The sequence below is a fragment of the Crassostrea angulata genome, chromosome 4 (assembly GCF_025612915.1).
Source record: "Crassostrea angulata isolate pt1a10 chromosome 4, ASM2561291v2, whole genome shotgun sequence".
NCBI lineage: Eukaryota > Metazoa > Mollusca > Bivalvia > Ostreida > Ostreidae > Magallana > Magallana angulata.
In genome coordinates, this window is record NC_069114.1 from 1,123,532 (window position 1) to 1,145,450 (window position 21,919).

Sequence of the window (21,919 nt, forward strand, 5' to 3'; positions counted from 1 at the left end):
GATGTTTTTTTGGTTGGGAGAGAATGAAAGAGAGAGAGAAAAACATTTTTGAAATGGAGTTGTCTTTCTTTTTTTCCCGTTAAATCGAAATGAGACGAGCACATGGTGTACATCAATGATGAAACCAAGATAAAAAGGAATAAGTAAAGTGTATATCACATATGAAATAAAGGTAAATGTAAAAATAAAGGATGTCAACGAGTACCCGATTAACCGGGTACTCGATCGAACCTCAGAGTATTGGATACTAAAATCGGTACTCGGTTACTCGGATGTATATTTTTTAATATGTCTCAAGTACCAGATTTATGGCCGTAACTAAGGTTTTTTCCTACGAGGCAAGAAAAGTCAAATGGCCTAGAGGACCGGGGTGAGGCGAACACATTTGGGGCGAGGGGTCTAGGGACTGCACATGGTCCCCAGACGCTCTTCATTAAATTTGCTAAATTTTTACTTACCTGAACTGAAGGTTTAAGTGAGCTTTCTAATCACCTGTTGTCCGTCGTCAGTCTGTCCGTCCGTCTGTCTGCATATCTGTTAACTTTTCACATTTTTTTCTTCTTCTCTAGAACCTCTAAGCCAAATTTTATTAAAACTTCGTACAAGGCATCCTAATGGTAAGGGAAAATTAAATTATCAAAGCAATGGGCAAAACACATTTTAAAAGGGGAGATAATTGCGAAAAACAGGGTGCGTTTCTTTTTAAATCGTCTTTCAAGAACTGCTAAACTAGAAATGCCCACATTTTCACCATAACATGTATATATAGTGAACTAAATTGTTAAACTCATGACCACTACATAATACATAATAATATAACGCCGCTTAATGATATAAATATCATGCAACATTGCAATTGCAACGCTCATCATAGAATTGTATCATTAGGCGTTGAATATGCACAGCAGCCCTAACACTTAATGACACAAAATAATATGTGCAATCTCCACAGCTAATAAATTAGATTTTTTATCATTAAGCGTTGCATTTGCACCCTTTAATGATACAAAATTCATTTTTTTTTTGTAAAATTCCCTAAAATTGTTCTACATTTAGTAATATGCATTTTTAAATTATTATTTGTACCTTTACTGTTATGCACAGGTTCTGCATTAATGAAGAAGTTAAAAAATAGACAAACAGACACAAAAAAAAACTGATGTATAGATAATGACAATTTCAAATGTATCGCAAATATTTGGAAGCTGAAATTCTCAGTGCTCAACCATTGCAAATAAATTGAGTTGTCTTCATCTCTTGTTTGAGAGATCATGGTCATGCTGAAAATACTAAACTAGTATTCATTATAAGAGAACTTTCATAATCGGGCTTGGAAATATCTAAGCGCCAAAATGTACCTTGGACTGTTCAACATTTTTTTAAATTGTTTCATCTTTAGTATAAGAGATTCGGGGTGCAAAAGATACACTATCTATTATAAGGTGATTTTCATGCATCATCAAGGTTGGTATCGGAAACTTTTTTATCTTAACACCTTCATATTTATTTATTTTTTTTATTTTCCAATTTGTTTTGCACATTTGAATTTTGATATAAAATGGTTTTTTCGGTATTCATCAGTTATAACATAAATAGAAAAACAATACGAATGCCTATAATACACTTCCGAAAAGCTTTAACGAAAGTTTACGTTAAGGATTGAACTGATACTATCAACTCATGAAATAATTCAAAGTACTGACAGGAGGTAATTTTACTGATTATTATTTAGCTTAAAATTAACGATATGTTATTTTGCATGGCAAGTAGTTTCTTAGTTGTATTTTAATATGAATCATCGCACTTTTTAAACAAGAATTCCGAGCTATAGACGGAAATGAAGCATTTGTGTAATACTTAAAGGTAGAATTAACCCCATCAAACCTCACGATGTATTATGTAACAGTAATCAAAATATTTCTGAAAAACATGTATCCAAACAATTTTTTAACAAATAAATAATAATAAAGACTAAGTTTTGCCATTTATAGGGACATAAAAAATACAGATTTTCTCTTCTATAATGTGTAACAAAATATTAATCAATTAGAGGATATGGATTTAGTTGATCGTTCCACGTTGTGCACTTATTTTTGGGGGCATCCCTTTTTACGTCATTGGGGCATTACAGGTGGGGCCAAATATGCAAAAAAAAGTCTAATTTTCAAAAATCTTCTTCTCTACTCCCACACGTGAGGAAAAAACTGGTTGCATGGTAATGATTTCCATGAAGTCCTTTAACAAAAGTGTGAAATTCATGGCCCCTCGGTCTGGGGTTCTGGCTCTGGAGTGGGGCCAATATGGCCATATAGTGAAAATGTATGGAATCTATGAACATGATTCTACTCCCAAATATATTTGTTATAAACTAAATGCATGAATATGATGTCAATGAAGCCCTCAACCAAAACTGTGAAATTCATGACCCCTATGTCAGGATTCAAGCTTTAGGGTGGGGCCAATATGGCCATATATACTAGGGGAAAAAATAAACTGTGCATTATTAAATATATGAAAAATCATTTAAAAATTACAATGGACAAAGAACAAGTGTACTTAAGCTATAGAGAATGGGCCCTTTTTCAGTGCCGTTTTTATGTAGAAAATATCAACAAATTACTCTTTTCTCGTAATTGTTAAGCACTGATGGATTCTTCGGATTTATATGCACGCTTAAATTTACCAAAACAAGCATACTGTTTTAAAAAAATGAGGATTTTTAAATGCCTGTAAATAATCTAAATCCGGAAAAATCGAGCCGAACCTACTTGAATTGTGTCTATTTAAATCTTTAAATCAATATTGTTCTGATGGTGGGTCAATTGGCGCGTTTGCTGAATTATACTTTATGCATTATTTTACGTCTGAAAAAAATCGAATAAAGCTTTGAAGTTGCATATTACTGCAGTGATCAAACAAACATTCCTGATGATACAATGTTGATGTAAAGCGATTTAAAACGTGCCAATGTTTTACAGTGGGGACATTTGACAAACGTCTACCTTGATAGAACCCACGTGATTGTTTGAAATAATTTATTCCATGCGTGGGTTCAAACATGGGTCACGCAGGTAAGAGCTTTCGCTTGCTATAGGAAAAACCTTGAAATTTTCATACTTTTTCATTTTAAGGTACCAGTTTAATGTAGTACAAACTTCTTATTTTCACAGGAGTTTTCTAAATGTATAATGGGTGCTTTTTCTTTTTCACAAGTTTGTACTCGGTTAGGCTGACAATAAACACAGGCCTTAAAATGAATGCCCGTCCTCAATTTAGTATACAAAATCATGAGTGTCGGCTGACCCCATCTATGTTGTAAAGCTTAGTGCTTTTGATATACAACAAATTCAGTGCTAAAAATTGTTAATTCTTATGGAATAGATATCAATAGGTGATAATAGGGGAAAAATATGCTTAATTTGAATCTTCATTTTTTAACATCTTTTTACCGGGGCCCATAAGTGCACTCGTCCTTTAATTTTTTGCGATACTGTTAGCACATGCATTCGTAACAACATAACACATTAATGTCAACGTCGAATAACGTCAATTTCAGCACACTCGAAAGTTACCGTTATTTGAAATTGAATTAACAAAATTAATATCGCGTGTGACCACTATTTGCGTTCACGCATGCTTGACAGCGACGTCTCATTGATGCCACTTAAGTGTTTAGAAATGCTTGAGGGATGTTGTTCCAGATGCTGGTTAAAGCCTGGCCTAAATCAACAAATGTTTCTGGCTGATTTGGTAAACGGCGTAAACGTCTTTCCATTTCATCCAGGACGTGCTCGATCGGCGACAAATCGGGGGAAACAGCTGGCCAATGCAAGACATCGACATTATGTTGAACAAACAAGTCCCTGACTACACGTGCAACGTGTGGCCTTGCGTTGTCTTGCTGTAGAGTGATGTGATTTTGATGTCTCTGTATGAAGGGTATCACGTGACGCTGAATAATTTCATCTCGATAGCATACGCCGGTAAGATTTCCATTGCCAATTTGTAGAGGGGTCCTTCCACGTGCTGAAATTCCACCCCACACCATAACGCTACCTCCACCAAATTGTCGACGTTGCACAACACAAGCGTCCCGGTAACGCTCACCAACGCGACGATACACCCTACAACGGCCGTCACCGCTATCTAAATTAAATCTGGATTCATCAGTGAACAGAATATTGGCCCAATTCTGTATTCTGAATCGCATATGTCGTGTACACCACGCTAGGCTGGCAATACGATGACGTTGAATCAGTGCTGTGCGCACTGCTGGACGTCTTGTTCTGATGTTTTGCTCGCGCAGACGATTACGCACAATTTTTAGACTAATTGGTCGAAGCCCTGGGATGCTACCAGCAGTCAAACTTGTTGTCTGGAAACGATTTCTCAGATACACATGTCAAATGTGGTTGTCCTGCTGACGTGACGTCACAGGAGCTCGCCCAAAGCGCGGTCGATCCTGAGTGTTGCCAGATTGTTGAAAACGTCTCCATAATGTCTGGATGGTGTTCCGATGAACTCTAAAGTGTCTTGCTACAGTATTTTGTGCCATTCCAGCTTGCAGCATCCAAACGGCACGTTTACATTGGTTTTCGTTGAGTCGTAGCACTACATAGGGGTAAATTGTGTTGTAACTAAAGTGATTTCCATAACAAAAAAGAGTTTAAACAAAACCTTTACGGTTCTTATTGCAAACAGTATGCCCCGTAAAACTCATGCGTACACATTTTTTAATAAATAACAGGTGCTCACTAACCATGAAACAGTCCGTGCACCCGGACGGTTACAATCTGATATTATAAAAAAACATTACCAGTATTGATTGTTTAGATTTTATAAATGCAAACAATAGATTTAGAAAAATTATACTAAATTTTATAATGCACAGTTTTTTTTTCCCGCTAGTATATTTAAAATTTATTAAATCTTAGAAAATCTTCTTTTCTACTCCAATGTGCATTTGTTTAAAACTAAAAGCATGATAAATTTTATAATGCACAGTTTTTTTTCCCGCTAGTATATTTAAAATTTATTAAATTTTAGAAAATCTTCTTTTCTACTCCCACGTGCATTTGTTTCAAACTAAAAGCATGATAAACGCTTCTTTACTCCAACACATGTGGGCAAAAAAACTGAATAGATGTTTATGTTGTGCACTATCTCCTCTACCAAAATTGTGAAATTCATGGCCCCTGGGTTAGTGGTTCAGAACAGGGGGAATTGGGGGGGGGGGGGGGGGGGCAATATAGTGTTAATGCATATAATATTTAAAATCTTCTTCATTATTCTCACATATATGTATGAAAAACTGACATCATAATTATGTTTACCAGGAAGTCCTCTACTAAAATATTTAACTCTATTTTGACTCTAAGGCATGACCAAAATTGATGTATAAGTGTTACTGCATATAATTTATCAAAAATTATCTTCGTTATTCCCACACCACACACTTGATAGGAAAACTGAATTCATGTTTTTGTTTTTCACTAAATTATAGGTTACATAGTTCTTTTTGAAAGAGTTCAGGTAGGGAGGTAGTCGTCATTACGAATTTATGATTGTTCTACTCCATAATGAAACTTTATTAAATGCATTAAATAGACTCCTCGACAAGTTTGTGTATGGGTTATATGCTACGCAGGTGACCGTTGAGGCCACTTGGCCTCTTTTTTAATTGTACGTAAGGAAATCTCTTGTTTTTTAAACTTTAAAATTTCAACCATGATTTTCATTTTTTGAGATATCTAAAATAACGTTCATGGAGCGACCAATTGTTTACTTTAAGAAATCGTTAAGTTTAATTTTCACGGCATCATATTGTTGACAGCATTATTCTGGGCATATTATCTTTAATGTTCCTTTTAAAAAATATCTAATTTTTGAGATACTAAAGGTTTTGTCTTTTGGTATCATATCGAGTCGTGTAAATATAAGATGAACAATTTTGGTTCGGGTACATATTACCAAATACTCATTAGTAAAGAGCTATGGATAATAAACCTTATTTCCTATATAGCCCGTAAAACGACTTTTGCTAGAGGTAAATAACGTGACGGCATAACGCGTTAGATGTGACTGCCAAATGCATTAAATACATAAATGGTATACCTTAGAAGAAAAAAAAACCTTGCTTGGGCATGGGAAACTGATTTTGTTTGGTTTACATAGAACAAGAATGTGTTATCCAGGTACAACCCGGGGTAAATCCACGTACACATTTGATAGAACAAGGACAACTACTTTTTATCCCTTTGGGCCCCTAATGTGATGGGTCAGTCCATATTTCTTGACGTCAAATCAAAAAACTCATAAATTTGAATATTCACTATCTGAGGATGCTTCCAAACAAGTAACACATTTCTGACCATATGGATATTAAGAAATCATTTTCTTTGTAAAAATTGCTCAATACAATCTCAAATAGAAATACGACTTTACGAAATACGACTATTAATAATTACAAAGACCTTTTTGACGTTCATAGATTTACCAAATCTTACCTTAAGTTTCTTATTATTAATTATTTTTTAATATTATTATTACAATTTGAAAACATTTAAGTGACACAAAACTTAAAAATCAAACTGTACTGATGTAATGAAAGTGGCATAGTCACTATTTTGGTCATGATTTGATTTTGTTTTGTGTGGTTTTTTGTGTTTTTTTTTAATTTTTAATATTAGCATTGCTTCAAAAATTTCTAATAGTCAACTAAATGTGTACGTCATTTGTCGATTTATAAGCGAGATACGGAGCTCACATTACTTTGTGATGTAAATGTAAGGTCAGTTTTTTTATTACATTTTGAAAAATCCAGGTTTATAACTAATATGAATGTGACAAACGAATATCTTAAGTAAACATCACTGCTAAATTAAGCCACTCTGTGAAAACAATGAAACAACAATGAAATGTGCTAAACAAATTGATATTGAAAAATGCATAAAAAACTTCAATCTAATTAATGAATTAATAAGCATTAAATGGGTCTGCGTAATTGTGTGAACAGAAAACGAATTACCTTTTCAAATTCTTTTTATTATATTGGGTTTCACATTCCTGTGTTTAGAATGTTTTTTCAACATAACCACAGTCTGCATTTTAGAGGTGAACAGACTAGGTCGACGTCGATATTTAATACTGGGTTCTTTAATACTCTGTATAATAGCTATCAGAAGGGCTCAATTACACTATCACGATCTTCACTCATGTGTATCGGCGTTTCAGAAATCATCAGCAATCTAAAGCTGAACTTTTCGGTGCAAAAATTAAATATAACTTATAAAGGTGAAAAAATGCAGTGTTTGCAAGAACTACCCCTCTTGGAATTAAAATGCCTTGATAACATTTATAAAACCATGTTTTGTATCTTAGACATATGCCATTTTTTAGAAAGCCAGGATCTTTGTTGTCGTTGTTCTTCTTGATGTGTATGTCGCCGCTATCTAAATTTAGATGTATGATTATTCAAATGTTTGTTCCTTTTAAATCAATGCAGTCGAATTAGAAAGTAGAGTTGTATAGTGAGATTCCCTTGGAAGACTGGCTATATAGTATCAAGTCTCCTCCCCCTCACCTGCCCGGGGAATTCTCACTATACAGCCATTCTTCCGGCATGTAGACTTAACTTGTAATGACCTTTGTGTCCTTGTTTGAATACAATCCATTAATTTGTTGCGCGCATCAAATGAATAAATGCGAGTACTTATAAATGTAGTCATCTGAATTTTTATGTAAATTCCTTAAAGATATCCTAATATGGTTTGCTTTGCCCTACTATGTGATATCAAAATTGATTTGTAGATCTGCTTGAATAAATATGAATTTTTCTTTAATTTGTATGATTATATTTCAATACTAAAAATATTTTTTTTAAACAATTTCTACATGTTATACACATATCCATCAAAACCAAAACCCAATGAATAGCAGGGAAGTCTCATTAACAGTTTCTAATAAACCTACAGTTAAATAAAACTCAAACCTAATGCGTAAGTGAAAAACCTCACTATAGTCGGATGGGGGAAGACTCAATACATAGCTTTCCCTCCGTCAAGGCGATGACTCACTATATAACAAGTCTTCCTGGAAGTAGTCTCACTATGGTATTATATGACACCACTATGTTTAAACTAATTACGATTGAAATTATTTCCCGGTAACATAGAGAAGGGAAGAAGATATATTAAAAAAAAAAACATGACTTTTCATGCCATATATTGAATGACAGGTATGTAAGATATCTATTTGAAATATTCGAAGCACAATGGAGCATTATAAATTAACGAGTTATAAATTGCAAGATTAAACAATGTGTATTTAATCTGTTAGAATTAAACATAAACCATGTAATAATAGCGTTTCCTCAATTCAAAAACAAAACGTCCGGATTTTTCTTTAATGTAAATCAAAGTTTTACTTTAGAAAGCTGGCGTTTCATGTCTATTATCGATATGGGTGCATGTTATATTACATGAATGTACGTAGAGCATACGCGGGTAGGTTAAGGCAACTCCGAGTTAAATGACCGTCAAATTATAATCAATTTAAAAAATGTATATTTTTATAAAAACAGCGCGGGATATTAGTACCAAGTGAAAGAGTTCACCAAGATATTATTTTTCTACTTCGGAATCGACTCAATCTTTGAAACTGCCGTGCCATGGTATCACGTGACAGTTAAAAATATATCAATTTTTTACCTTAACAAAAAATCAAAAAGTGTAACACTACCCCGAAGTTCATTTGTATGTTTGCTACAATTATTCGATTGGCAATTAGTTCATGTTTATTAATATTACTGCTAGAATCCTATTGTACATCGCATAAAATAAATATTGTAAATATTTATCAGAAACCCTCTCAACTTCTAAAATTTCATTGAAAATACTACGTATTTTTCGTTTAAAACAACAAACCACACGATTCTAGCAGCACTTTTCAGGTAGTTTAGGTCATATACCGTTGATATTTACCAAAATCATCTTTCCTAATATCCGGGGTAGTGTTACACTTTTGCCATTTTTTGTACACACTGACAGAGGAAAGGCTGGTCAAGCCATATAAATGTCGATCCGCTTACCTTATAACACTCGCTGATTAAACAAAATATCCATGTCTGTAGTATCCTGATTATATTCTAACTGACACTCATCTAAATCTTAGGTATCTGTATTAAATAAGTCTTATTTCGGCATTGTTTACACTGCATTCCGATAATTTGTCTCCCGACATGATCTTCTCTTTTAAACATGCTTGTGACGTCATCAATGATAATTATACGTAATAGAGAGAAATCAAAGATATATTCAGTTAGAAGAGTTTCTAGTGATATTTTATGTCTGTAGTTTTTATAATTTAAACCAGAGATAAAGTTAAAATCGACATGTTTCTGAGTAAAATATGACATCATGCTGCTTATTGTGACGTCATATCGATCAGAGGAATTTGATCGCTGTGAGTTGCCTTATCATACCCGCGTAGGTAGAACTATAAGAATGATTCGATATGAATTGTAAATTCAGAGAAATATTTATTCAAACACAACATTGTGTATAAAAGTGGACAAAATGTAACTTGTTTTTACACTGAAGGTAGTTGTAATAATGTGAATCTTAAACAGTTAATTGATTTCTTTGGTGATATGAATGTAGCGACATTGCAGAGCAAATACATTGCCCATTTGGGGAAATTGTGTCTGACATCATCATTCATGCAGTCCGTGATATTTTTTTATGTTGCAGAAGGTTGCGACCGATTGATAAATTGGCTAAAACTGGATAGTTTACTGTAGATTTTAATCTTGTCAGTTTCTATAAATCTTTGAATCTTATAAGTTTACAGACGATATATAGGAGAAATTACACAGTATATGTAAATATTGTGATATAAACGATACAAACCTAATATCATATGTATACAGTTCTGATAGATTAAAATAGGAATACTTATATATTCATGGTTCACATGTGCAATTGTGATTGATAGATATAGGTAGATACAATCTTATACTCACACACTCGTACTGCAGCAGACCAACAGACAGGAATATTCCTAATAAAGTAGCACACAATCTTATTCGAAGCTCCATGTTATAACCGTAACCAAACTCACTAGGTTGTTGGGGTTTTTTTTGTTTTTTTTGTTGGGGGGGGGGGGGTTCACAACAAGTTTCTTGTCACTAAACTCAGTGAATGTCTCGTTAGATGTGCGTAACTGAAACTAAAACGGAATCTTAAGTACCCGGCACCTGTCACACTCGGGTGATTTGAAGAGGTATCATTTTATTACCGACGGAAACGCTTGGTTGCAAATGTATTTTTTAAAGCATTATTTTACCTAATACCGGTATCTATTAAAAACACAGGTTTTCCTTTACGTTTTTGTATTCGTAAATTAAAAAAACTTCATTGTCGATTTTGATGTTAAATTTTAGGAGATCTTCATCGTAAAAGATTTTTGAGTAACTGATAACGCTTTTTTATGAACAAAATTTTAGTAATTGTATATACCAAACCAATACGCCATATATTGTTAATTTACGATCACCTTTAGTTTAATGAGATACCATTGTATTTTAAGTTGAAATCATTCAAATGAATTCGACGAAGTGTGTATCTTTGTACGTATGTTAAGATGCATGTTTGAGATATCAATATGCTAATGGGAATGAAGAGAAATTTATACATCACATTAAAGTGTAGCTCTTTACTTCAGCTCTTGTCAGGAGTTAAATATACTTTACAATTAAGTTAGATACATAGTATAATACTCTCCTTTAAGTTGTTAAAAAGCCAGAAGGTACAATGTAATAGACACCAAGCCATTCTACAGGTAATGACTGTGTCATTCACACATATGAGGGTTAGCGTATTTTTCATGCCTGTTCTTTTCAACTATGTATCACAAATACAACCTTTTCGTTGTAAAACATCTAGGTATTCTTCTTTCACAGATCCGCCCAAGTATAAACAAATCTAAGATACAAATCGCATCATTAAACAAATCCGTGAGCTATCCACCAGATTGATTATACAATGATCAGCTACCTACACTGTCAGTAAGAATGCACAGAATTTGTAGAATATCATTATTTAAGCCTGATGTGTGAACTCAACAAAGTGCAGTTAATATAAGTTAGGCTTTGCTTGATTGGACGTAGAACTGATACATGTATCCAATTCCAGAAGCTTCTTAAAAGTATACATTGCATTAACATGAGGTCATATGAAAAAAAAATGTCTCACAATCTCTGATTACAGTAGATCACTCATTGAACAATTAAAATTTAAAATTTGCTACCACGATATATGAATGCATAAAACATTTTGAAGGAATAATGTAAAAAATAAAATAAAAAGTCCTCTCTAAATCAGCCCTTTTATATGTTTAATATTTTAGAGAATGATAATGCCATGAGTAATGTCCATCATTCGTAATTTCGGATTTTCAGAAAATTTATGCTCATTCATTATCAGTTGCAATATTGGTGAATGGAGGTAATGAAGTGTTTAGCAAATGATGTAAAAATAATGGATAATTGTAAGCAAATATGTTAAACAAAGGATTTAAGTGTAGTATAAAAAAATTAACATCTTTAATTGTTATTGCTAAGTATTAGTATAGTGGGATTCATACATAACATTCTGATGATGCGGATTTTTTTGATTTAAAAAAGATACAATATGCGAAAATGTGGTAGGCGATTTGTACCTTTTCTTTTATTTGCGCTAGTCATTTTTTACCAATTTACAAAGTTTCTCATTGCAAATAATACTGGATATAATTTCTGCGTATTGATAACCTTGCGAACATAAATGGATATACGGTATGTTACAAAAGACGTTTTGCTAAGACGAATTAAAAAGTTCGAGAAATCCAAAGGTCTTTTCAAAGTGAATTTTGTAGGGCATTTCATCTTTGATTCGCGGAATTAAAATAAATAAAGTAACAAAGAAATTCAAGTGCATCATACTTTAATTTAAAAAGGAATTATAAATCACTATACATTTCATCTAACGGAATGTTAACAATGTCAATTTTATTTGCCAGATATATACAATATTAAATCATTGTAACAAAGAATTTGGAGTTTAACTTAATTTTTAAAATAATAACTATGTTCTATCAAAATAATATCTGATAAACTCAGTGCACATTTTAAGCCTTCACATAGAAAAAAAAACAACAAGTCTTTCAATCAATACGTTTTGAATCAGTACGTTTAGAAATAGGTATGAAGACGCAATATACACCGTTTCCTTTTAGGAGAATAATGTCAGAATAAAATTGACCAGTTGTGATACAAAACAAAACATAGGTAATCATAGATTACTAAGCTCACCGAGACGGAGCATCACCCTTATGAGACATCACCTTCATAAGACCACCTTTATCATTTTATATGAAAATCATACTCTATGATCTTGGATATTCATGGATTCTGTTTTGACAAAATATCGTATATCATCTGATAATTTTTTTTATGATAATCATATGTTCACATGTTAATCAATACAATGATATAAAATTAAATATTGCATTATGTCATATTTATAATATAAATCATATAATACATTATTATGCCTTCTGTCAGTTTGTCACTATATATGTTACGAAATTTATTTCTCACATCCCAATACACATTCCCTGTTGCAATAAAAGTCCATATACACCATATCAAGAAGTGAATTTCCGTTTAATACATCGTATGATGATCATTCGCTGTGTACTAAGATATTTTATTCATGTATTCTTTGTTTACAATTACCAAGTCATTGTGGAAAATATCGGCGAGAAATTATCCCGAGTTTCCTCGACGATTCATTTGGTCTTATTTATATTTCCATGCATCATTTAAACCCTTTCGTTTCATTAATTCCTCAATCACAACTCCCTCTATCGCCTTTCGATAATACATATCGTCAAAACGCCGTTATTCACGTGTTTCAGTTCTCCCATCTTGTTTACTGCTTTCCCCATAACGGCGGGTTTGTATAGCATGCGTTATGACGTCATAAAGGCCGAGCCCGATGCCTTAAATAACGAGCTCAGCTGTTTGCACAGCAGTTGGTTTGATCTGCCACGGCAGATCAGACGGTCGAGTCCACATCTGGACAACATCCACACACTGGAAATGACCGTGGAAATTTCCCGTTGGGTAAATGCTCGATAATTTAGCAGTGGGAGCTGATGCAATAACCTTCTTTTATTAATCAATTTATTATATTTAAGTATATAGGCTACAGGGAAAATATTGTATAGGAACGGGACTCCCGCACGGTTAAGCGGGATATTCAGAGCTATATTTATTAAGGGTTTTGGCTATTGGTAATATTTGTATTTTAATCCCATCGAGTTGGGAATTAATTTATGTTATATTTACACTCCCAGAGTCTTGGGACTATCCTCGTTTAATAAACTGAAATATCTATATTCTATTTGAATCCTGACTTTGAGTTTTCTTTGGTACCAATATACAGATTTGGGAGACCCACAAGTTGCGTTTCACAACATCCCGGGTTATATATAAAACCCAAGTTCATTAAAATATAATTTATAAGCGGACAGTTTTAAAAACGCAACATTGGTGTCAGAAGTGGGATAGTTTTAAAAACGCAACATTGGTGTCAGAAGTGGGATAGTTTTAAAAACGCAACATTGGTGTCAGAAGTGGGATTATTTTTTTTATTCCCAATATATCTGATTGGACAAAGAACATAAACTCAAAATAACATTTTTTTTAGTAGTAAATTTTCTATAAATTTTTGTGTGAAAATGTCCCGGGAGAATAGTCCATTGGGAGATTCCGGTGAGATAATCTTCAATCCAAGATCAGTTGGGATAATCGAAGATGCATCTCAAGGGGGGAGTGACTTCAGAAATTCTTGTTCTCCCGATATATCATCAGCTCCCACAGCGTCTGAAAATGTAAATGAATTATTGTTAAAAGCTATTGAAACAATGAATAGGGATGTGGTTTGCATGAAACAAGATTTGGGTGAAGAATTGTCCCACATTAGGGAAACGTCCCGAGGTTTACAAGAGAGAATTGGGATGCTGGAAAACAATGTTAATGGAAATTCCCAGTCAGAGTATGGGAGACATACAGAACATGTAAATCCCAGGCATTTACCATTTGTAGGGGCAGGGGAGAGTTTCCACTGTGACAGAGTCCCATATCCCCCATTTCAAAGGGTCAATAGAAACGAAAATAGTCGTCAAAATATGGTGTTCAATCCAAAGCCCACAGTATCTCTAAAACCTCAAACATATGATGGGTCTGAAGATTTTGAGGAATATTTATCCCAATTCAAAATACTGGTTGATTTGCATGGGTGGGATTATTGTACCAAATCCCTTTATCTAGCCAGTAGTCTTACTGGGAATGCTAGAGCAGTATTGGGAGAGCTAAGTGAAATTCAAATAAGGGACTTTGATTCCCTAGTCAAAGTTCTCAGCATGCGCTATGGGTCAGTGGAAAGATCAGAAATGTTCAGGGCAAAACTGAAAAATAGAGTAATGGGAACCAAAGAATCTCTATCGGAACTATCCCAGTCTATTAAAAAGTTAGTCCGTCAAGCCTATCCTACAGGTGACCCAAACTTGTTAAACATTTTGGCACTCGATCATTTTATAGATGCCCTCCCAGATCCTAACATGCGGTTACGGCTCAGAGAATCCCGGGTAAGAGATATAGGGGAGGCTGAAATTATGGCCATAAGATTGGAAACATACAAAATGGCAGATGCCCAGAGGCAAAGACCAATAAACGTTGTTTCTTCCAATGCCCCAAAAGATGAAAATAAAGAAATTATATCTCTCCTGAAAAACATTCAGGATACCTTAAGTCAAACAAACCAGAACTCCCAAAATTTTGGTAGACTTCCACAAATGCAGAGAAATCCCAGTTTCAGAAATTGTGACAATGGGAGAAGTTATCAAAATAGGTATAATGGGGGAAATAATCAGTTCAGAAACCATAATATGGGAATCCCTCAGTGGAAAAACCATAGGTTTAATGACAGCTATCACTGTCAAAATAGAGACCAGTCAAACGGTCAAACGTCGGGTTTAAGGGGCGAAAGTCGGCGTCCTATGGGAACAAGCCTCGGAAACAGTCAATAAAGAAAACTAAAGGGGAAGATCCGGTATCAAGAGATAAGAAAACAGAGTGTACAAATAAAAATGAAAGTATTGAGAAGAGTAAAAACAATCCCATCTCTACACTTCCTAAGTCAGTTCCCAAGAGCATAATAGTGGGAGATGTAAAACTAGGCAATGAAGGAATTTTTATAGCAGGGAAGATTGGGAATGCTAATACAACAATTTTAGTGGATACCGGATCAAGTGTGACAATTATTAACCCCAAATTATTAAGAGAAGTAGATTTAGAAAATAGATCAGATTTAGTTATAACTGAAAGTAGCCTTAGATTGAAATCAGCTAAGGGAGATGACATCCCAGTAGTGGGAGAGTGTACACTCAGTATTTTTCTTGGAAATTCGGAATATTTCCACAATGTAGTCATAGCGGAAATTGAAAATAGTTGTATATTAGGAGTTGACTTTATGTCAAAGTTTGCTTGTGGTATTTGTATGAAGCAGAGATTATTTAGGATACAGGGAGTAGAGATCCCTTATTTTAGTGACCAATCAGAGATTACGGAATGTAGCAGAATTGTTTTATCAGAGGATTTAGTCGTTCCTCCCAATTGTGAATTTGTAGCACCCGCTAGAGTAGAGAGCCCTAATTTTTATAGAGGGCCAGCTATTGTTGAACCAGTAGAGAAATTTATGGAGAAGAAAAATGTACTTGTGGCAAAGTCATTAGTTAAGGTGTCAGGGGAGAATGTCCCATTACGATTTTTGAATTTTAGTTGTGAGAGTTTAAAACTTTACAAAGGGAGTGTGGTAGCTACAATTGAAAGAGTTGAAGACGTAGATGTAGAAAATGCTGATACAGAAGTAGTTAGGTCAGTGTGTTACAGAGATGAGGGGGATCCCTCGGCTTTACCAGATCATTTAGAACAGATTATTGAAAAGGTTCATGAGAGCATAAGTGTGGAAGAGAAGCAAAAATTAGCAAACTTTTTGAAAGAATACCAATCAAGTTTTTCATGTTCATCATCAGATATGGGAAAGACAGACTTAGTTAAACATTCCATCAATACGGGTAATGCAAGACCCATTAAACAACCCCCTAGGCGTATTCCCTTAGCCAAAATGGCCGAAGTGAGAAGGGAGATAGATGATATGTTAGAAAGGGAAGTTATTGAGACATCAGACAGTCCATGGAGTTCTCCCATAGTCCTTGTTAAGAAAAAGGACGGGACAATCCGGTTCTGTATAGACTATAGAAAAATAAATGATGTCACTGTTAAGGATAGCTATCCTATACCTAGAATTGATACTACGTTAGATGCGTTGTCTGGAGCAAAATGGTTCTCCACTATAGATTTAAAGAGTGGGTATTGGCAGGTGGAGATGAAACCTGAAGATAAGCCCAAAACTGCTTTTTCAATCCCGGGGGGTGGTCATTGGCAATTTTTGAAAATGCCATTCGGCTTGTGTAATGCCGGAGCCACTTTTGAAAGATTAATGGAGAGAGTATTGTCTAACCTCTCCTGGAAGGTCTGTTTGGTGTATTTAGATGACATTATTATATTGTCCAAAACTTTTGATGAACATATAGAGAATCTGACACAAGTTTTTGAGAGGTTAAAGGGTGCAAATTTAAAAATGAACCCAAAGAAATGTATTCTTTTACAAGAAGTGGTATCCTGTTTAGGAGATACTGTTAGTGAGGAAGGGGTTATAGTAGCTATTGACCCTCCACAAATAGAAGAAATCAAGCATGAGCCTATTCATAGAAGTATTAATGAAGTACCCAGTCATCGAGGTCCTTGCTTGTACCATCGGAACCTTATCGATAAAGCTAGACCATTGTATAACTTGATGGAGAAAAACATTGAATTTGTGTGGAACAAAGACTGTAATAAAGCCTTCGACAAATTCAGGAGAGCCTTGATAAGTACTCCCTTCAGCATACCCCAAGGAGGATAAATTATCTACCTTTGATACGGACCAGTCGTTTAAAAGCGGATTTCAACTGAATAAAGACTATGTGATAATTTTTCGGGAACAATGAATCCATTTGATATTTAAAGAAAAATTACCAGGACTGAAGTTTTCGTGAAGTACCATTAGGAAGTGCCTGTCATCACGAACAGCTGCGGATGGATCTTCCAGGAGTTGGAATATTCTGCAAGTGAAATGAAACAATGATGATATGATATATTACATGTTTATTATTACTTGTGATGCTATTTGTATATGTGTTGATATTATTGAAGATTTGTTTTATATGTATTGATATGTTAAAAACAAGTATAATTACCTTTTTCTAAGTTCGGTAAGAAATTCACTTGAGATCAGATGGTTGATTCCATTCGAGGACGAATGCTTTTAAGGGAGGGAGCTGTGTTACGAAATTTATTTCTCACATCCCAATACACATTCCCTGTTGCAATAAAAGTCCATATACACCATATCAAGAAGTGAATTTCCGTTTAATACATCGTATGATGATCATTCGCTGTGTACTAAGATATTTTATTCATGTATTCTTTGTTTACAATTACCAAGTCATTGTGGAAAATATCGGCGAGAAATTATCCCGAGTTTCCTCGACGATTCATTTGGTCTTATTTATATTTCCATGCATCATTTAAACCCTTTCGTTTCATTAATTCCTCAATCACAACTCCCTCTATCGCCTTTCGATAATACATATCGTCAAAACGCCGTTATTCACGTGTTTCAGTTCTCCCATCTTGTTTACTGCTTTCCCCATAACGGCGGGTTTGTATAGCATGCGTTATGACGTCATAAAGGCCGAGCCCGATGCCTTAAATAACGAGCTCAGCTGTTTGCACAGCAGTTGGTTTGATCTGCCACGGCAGATCAGACGGTCGAGTCCACATCTGGACAACATCCACACACTGGAAATGACCGTGGAAATTTCCCGTTGGGTAAATGCTCGATAATTTAGCAGTGGGAGCTGATGCAATAACCTTCTTTTATTAATCAATTTATTATATTTAAGTATATAGGCTACAGGGAAAAGATTGTATAGGAACGGGACTCCCGCACGGTTAAGCGGGATATTCAGAGCTATATTTATTAAGGGTTTTGGCTATTGGTAATATTTGTATTTTAATCCCATCGAGTTGGGAATTAATTTATGTTATATTTACACTCCCAGAGTCTTGGGACTATCCTCGTTTAATAAACTGAAATTTTTATATTCTATTTGAATCCTGACTTTGAGTTTTCTTTGGTACCAATATACAGATTTGGGAGACCCACAAGTTGCGTTTCACAACATCCCGGGTTATATATAAAACCCAAGTTCATTAAAATATAATTTATAAGCGGACAGTTTTAAAAACGCAACATTGGTGTCAGAAGTGGGATAGTTTTAAAAACGCAACATTGGTGTCAGAAGTGGGATAGTTTTAAAAACGCAACATATATTCAATACTCATCTATTTTCGCATAGTATCAAAGGATTTATATAGCGTAAGCATACTATGTCGAAATAGAGCACGGCGAATATTTTCAACGAAAATCTGTCAAGCGCCGACAGCGGGATTCGAACTCACGACGCTAAAATCATTGATTCTGGCATTAAGTCCAACGCGTTACCGCTACGCTAAATTATCTGTTATTATGAACATCGGTAATTAGGTATATAAAACGTAGATATATACGATGAAATCAAGCAATTAAAATTATTCATTTTTCCAAAAAAAAACTTCATTATTGACGGTAATTTTAAAGTCAAAGTTTCCTATAAACTTTTGAACAAATTGATTGAACATTTTTCAAAGAAATTCTACATGAGAATCACAAAAACGCTTTTTTAAATGACGCTTGATAAAGAATGTTCAAGAAAAAAAATTCACTGAGATTTCGTCTGCTAAACATTTCGAGTTTTCTCGGTAAGGCCAAACGTCTCTCTATTTCTTGAAAAGAACATAAACCTTTGTTGACTTTTTATTGTACAACAACTTGTTGATTAAATAAACAATCAAATCAATTGATTACACGTAATTTGAAAAACAACAACAAACGCTTGCTTTTCCGGTGATTATTTTAAGGGACTTGTCAACACTCGAACGTCAGAGCTACTTATAGCAAAGCACGTCAGTATATTTAACAGTCGCCTCCGGCTCGTGCACCATGTATCAAACCCTGACTACTATTTAGGCATAGTACATGCACAACACAACACTATTATATAAATAAAATACTGTAATAAACAATAATGAGATATGATATTGTAACATATGATATGACATTGTATTGTGTTATACCTTATTGTATTTGATCACATAATACAATATCATAAAATATAATACAATATAGTATTATATTACAATATCATATTACATAATACATCATAACATTGAAACATGATATTATATTGTATAATATAGTATGATATTGTATTGAATGACACTGAAACATATTTGATACATTATATGATATTATATCATATAATGCAAAATAATTTGATTCTAACATTGTATCTTATCAAATGATACAATATTATGTGATAAAGTAAAATATTATAAAATACATTATTATATTATACATATTGTATCATATGACACAATAATATATATTACAATATCATATAATACAATTTCATGTGATATGATAATACATCATAAAAACCAATATCATATCATACAATATCGTATGATACAATATTATATAATATTACAATATCATATAATACAATTTCAGATGATATAATTCTATATTACTGAAACCAATATCATATTATACAATATTGTATGATACAATATTATAGAATATACAATATTGTATCATAGGATACAACATAATATTTTGCAATATCTTATGTAATTGTATCATGTGATAAAATAATAAATTAAAAATACAATATAATATATACTATATTGTATCATAATATACAATACTATACATAACAATATCATGATACAATATCATAACATAAAATATCAAAAAAATTGATACAATATCATATCGTATCGTATTTTTATACTTTTTATAATATAACATATGATATCATATTGTATCATATCAAACAATATTGTTTCATATCATACAATACTATATCATAAAAATCATGTTATATCATTTATCATAAACACATCTATCTATCGAGCTGGTTTGAGTGAGGTAGGAGATTTCTTTAGCATCCTTGATAAAAGAGATCAGGCTCTGCATCTGAAGCAACCTCTGCGTTTAATTTATAATAAAGTTAAATCAACTATGCAAGCTATCATCTATAAAACATGTCACCTGTTCCAAAAAACTAAACCTCATCCAGCATCCGAAACCTATGGCTCAGATTCAGAATTCAAGCCCATCAGGTGCATTGGTATCATAAGACGCATTATCCATGCAAGTTTGGTGAAGCTTGGACCAGTAATAACTAAGATATCATCATCAGAGGGCACTAGCAATTAAAACCTTAACTTCCTCCAGCATCCGCAACCTATGGCTCAGATTCAGCATCCATGCCTGTCAGGTGCATCTGTATCATAAGACACACCATCCATTCAAGTTTGGTGAAGTTAGGACCTGTAATAACTAAGATATATTTTTTAGCATCCTTGATAATGGAGATCAAGCTCTGCATCTGAAGCTACCTCTGCGATTCATTCATATTACAGTTAAATCAACTATACAAGTTTAAAATAGTGCTATCATCTATTAAACATGTGACCTGTTCCAAAAAATTTAACTTTATCCAGCATCCAAAACCTATGGCTCAGACTCAGCATTCAAGCCTGTCAGGTGCATCAGTATCATAAGACGCACCATCCATGAAAGTCTGGTGAAGTAAGGACAAGTAATAACTAAGATATCATCAGAGTGCACCTGTTTCAAAAACTTTATTTAACCAGCTCTTAAAACCTTAACCTCCTCCAGCATCCGAAACCTATGGCTCAGATTCAGCATTCCAGCTTGTCAGGTGCATCAGTATCATAAGACGCACCATCCATACAAGTTTGGTGAAGTTAGGACCAGTAGTAACTAAGATATAATCATCAGAGGGCACCTGCAACAAAAACTTTAACCAGCTCTAAAAACCTTAACCTCTTCCAGCATCCGAAACCTATTGCTAAGATTCAGCATTCAAGCTTGTCAGGTGCATCAGTATCATAAGACGCATCAGCCATACAAGTTTGGTGAAGTTAGGACCAGTAGTAACTTAGATATTGCTATCAATCGGCACCTGCAACAAAAACTTTAACCTGCTCCAAAAACCTTAACCTCCTCCAGCATCCGAAACCTATAGCTCAGATTCAGCACTCAAGCCTGTCTGGTGCATCAGTATCATAAGACACACCATCCATGCAAGTTTGGTGAAGTACGGACCAGCAGTAACTAAGATATTGCTATCAAAGGGCACCTGCAACAAAAACTTTAACCTGGTCCAACAACCTTAACCTCCTCCAGCATCTGAAATTTAGGACCCAGATTCAGCATCCAAGTCTTTCAAGTCCATAAGTAGGTCCAGATGCATCATCCATGCAAGTTTGGTGAAGATAGGACAAGTAATAGCTTAGATACAGGACCTGCAACAAAAACTTTAACCAGGTCCGGACGCCGACGCCGACGCCGACGCCACCGCCGACGCCGAGGGTATAGCATAAGCTCTCCTTGACTTCGTCTCGGTGAGCTAAAAATGAAAGAAGATGACATAAGCTAATCGATGATAGTTTTTAGTTTTAATGCAAATAAGAAAAAGTTCGTTTTAAGTTAAATTACTTCTATCTACAATTATTTCAAATTTGCTAAAGTATTTTTTTTATCTATAGTGTGACCTTATTAATGATATTGATAAGAAT

At 34.1% G+C, this 21,919-nt stretch overlaps 1 protein-coding gene across 1 annotated transcript in view; it reads right to left on the reverse strand.

Moving 5' to 3' along the window:
- Positions 1-10,155, reverse strand: part of LOC128179521 (uncharacterized) — a 52,342-nt gene extending 42,187 nt beyond the window's left edge. The window contains exon 1 of the mRNA XM_052846962.1: positions 10,022-10,155. Within this exon, the coding sequence (XP_052702922.1) occupies positions 10,022-10,096 (75 nt within the window). The 5' untranslated portion in view covers positions 10,097-10,155. The remainder of the gene's footprint in view (positions 1-10,021) is intronic.
- Between the last annotated feature and the right edge of the window lie 11,764 nt (positions 10,156-21,919).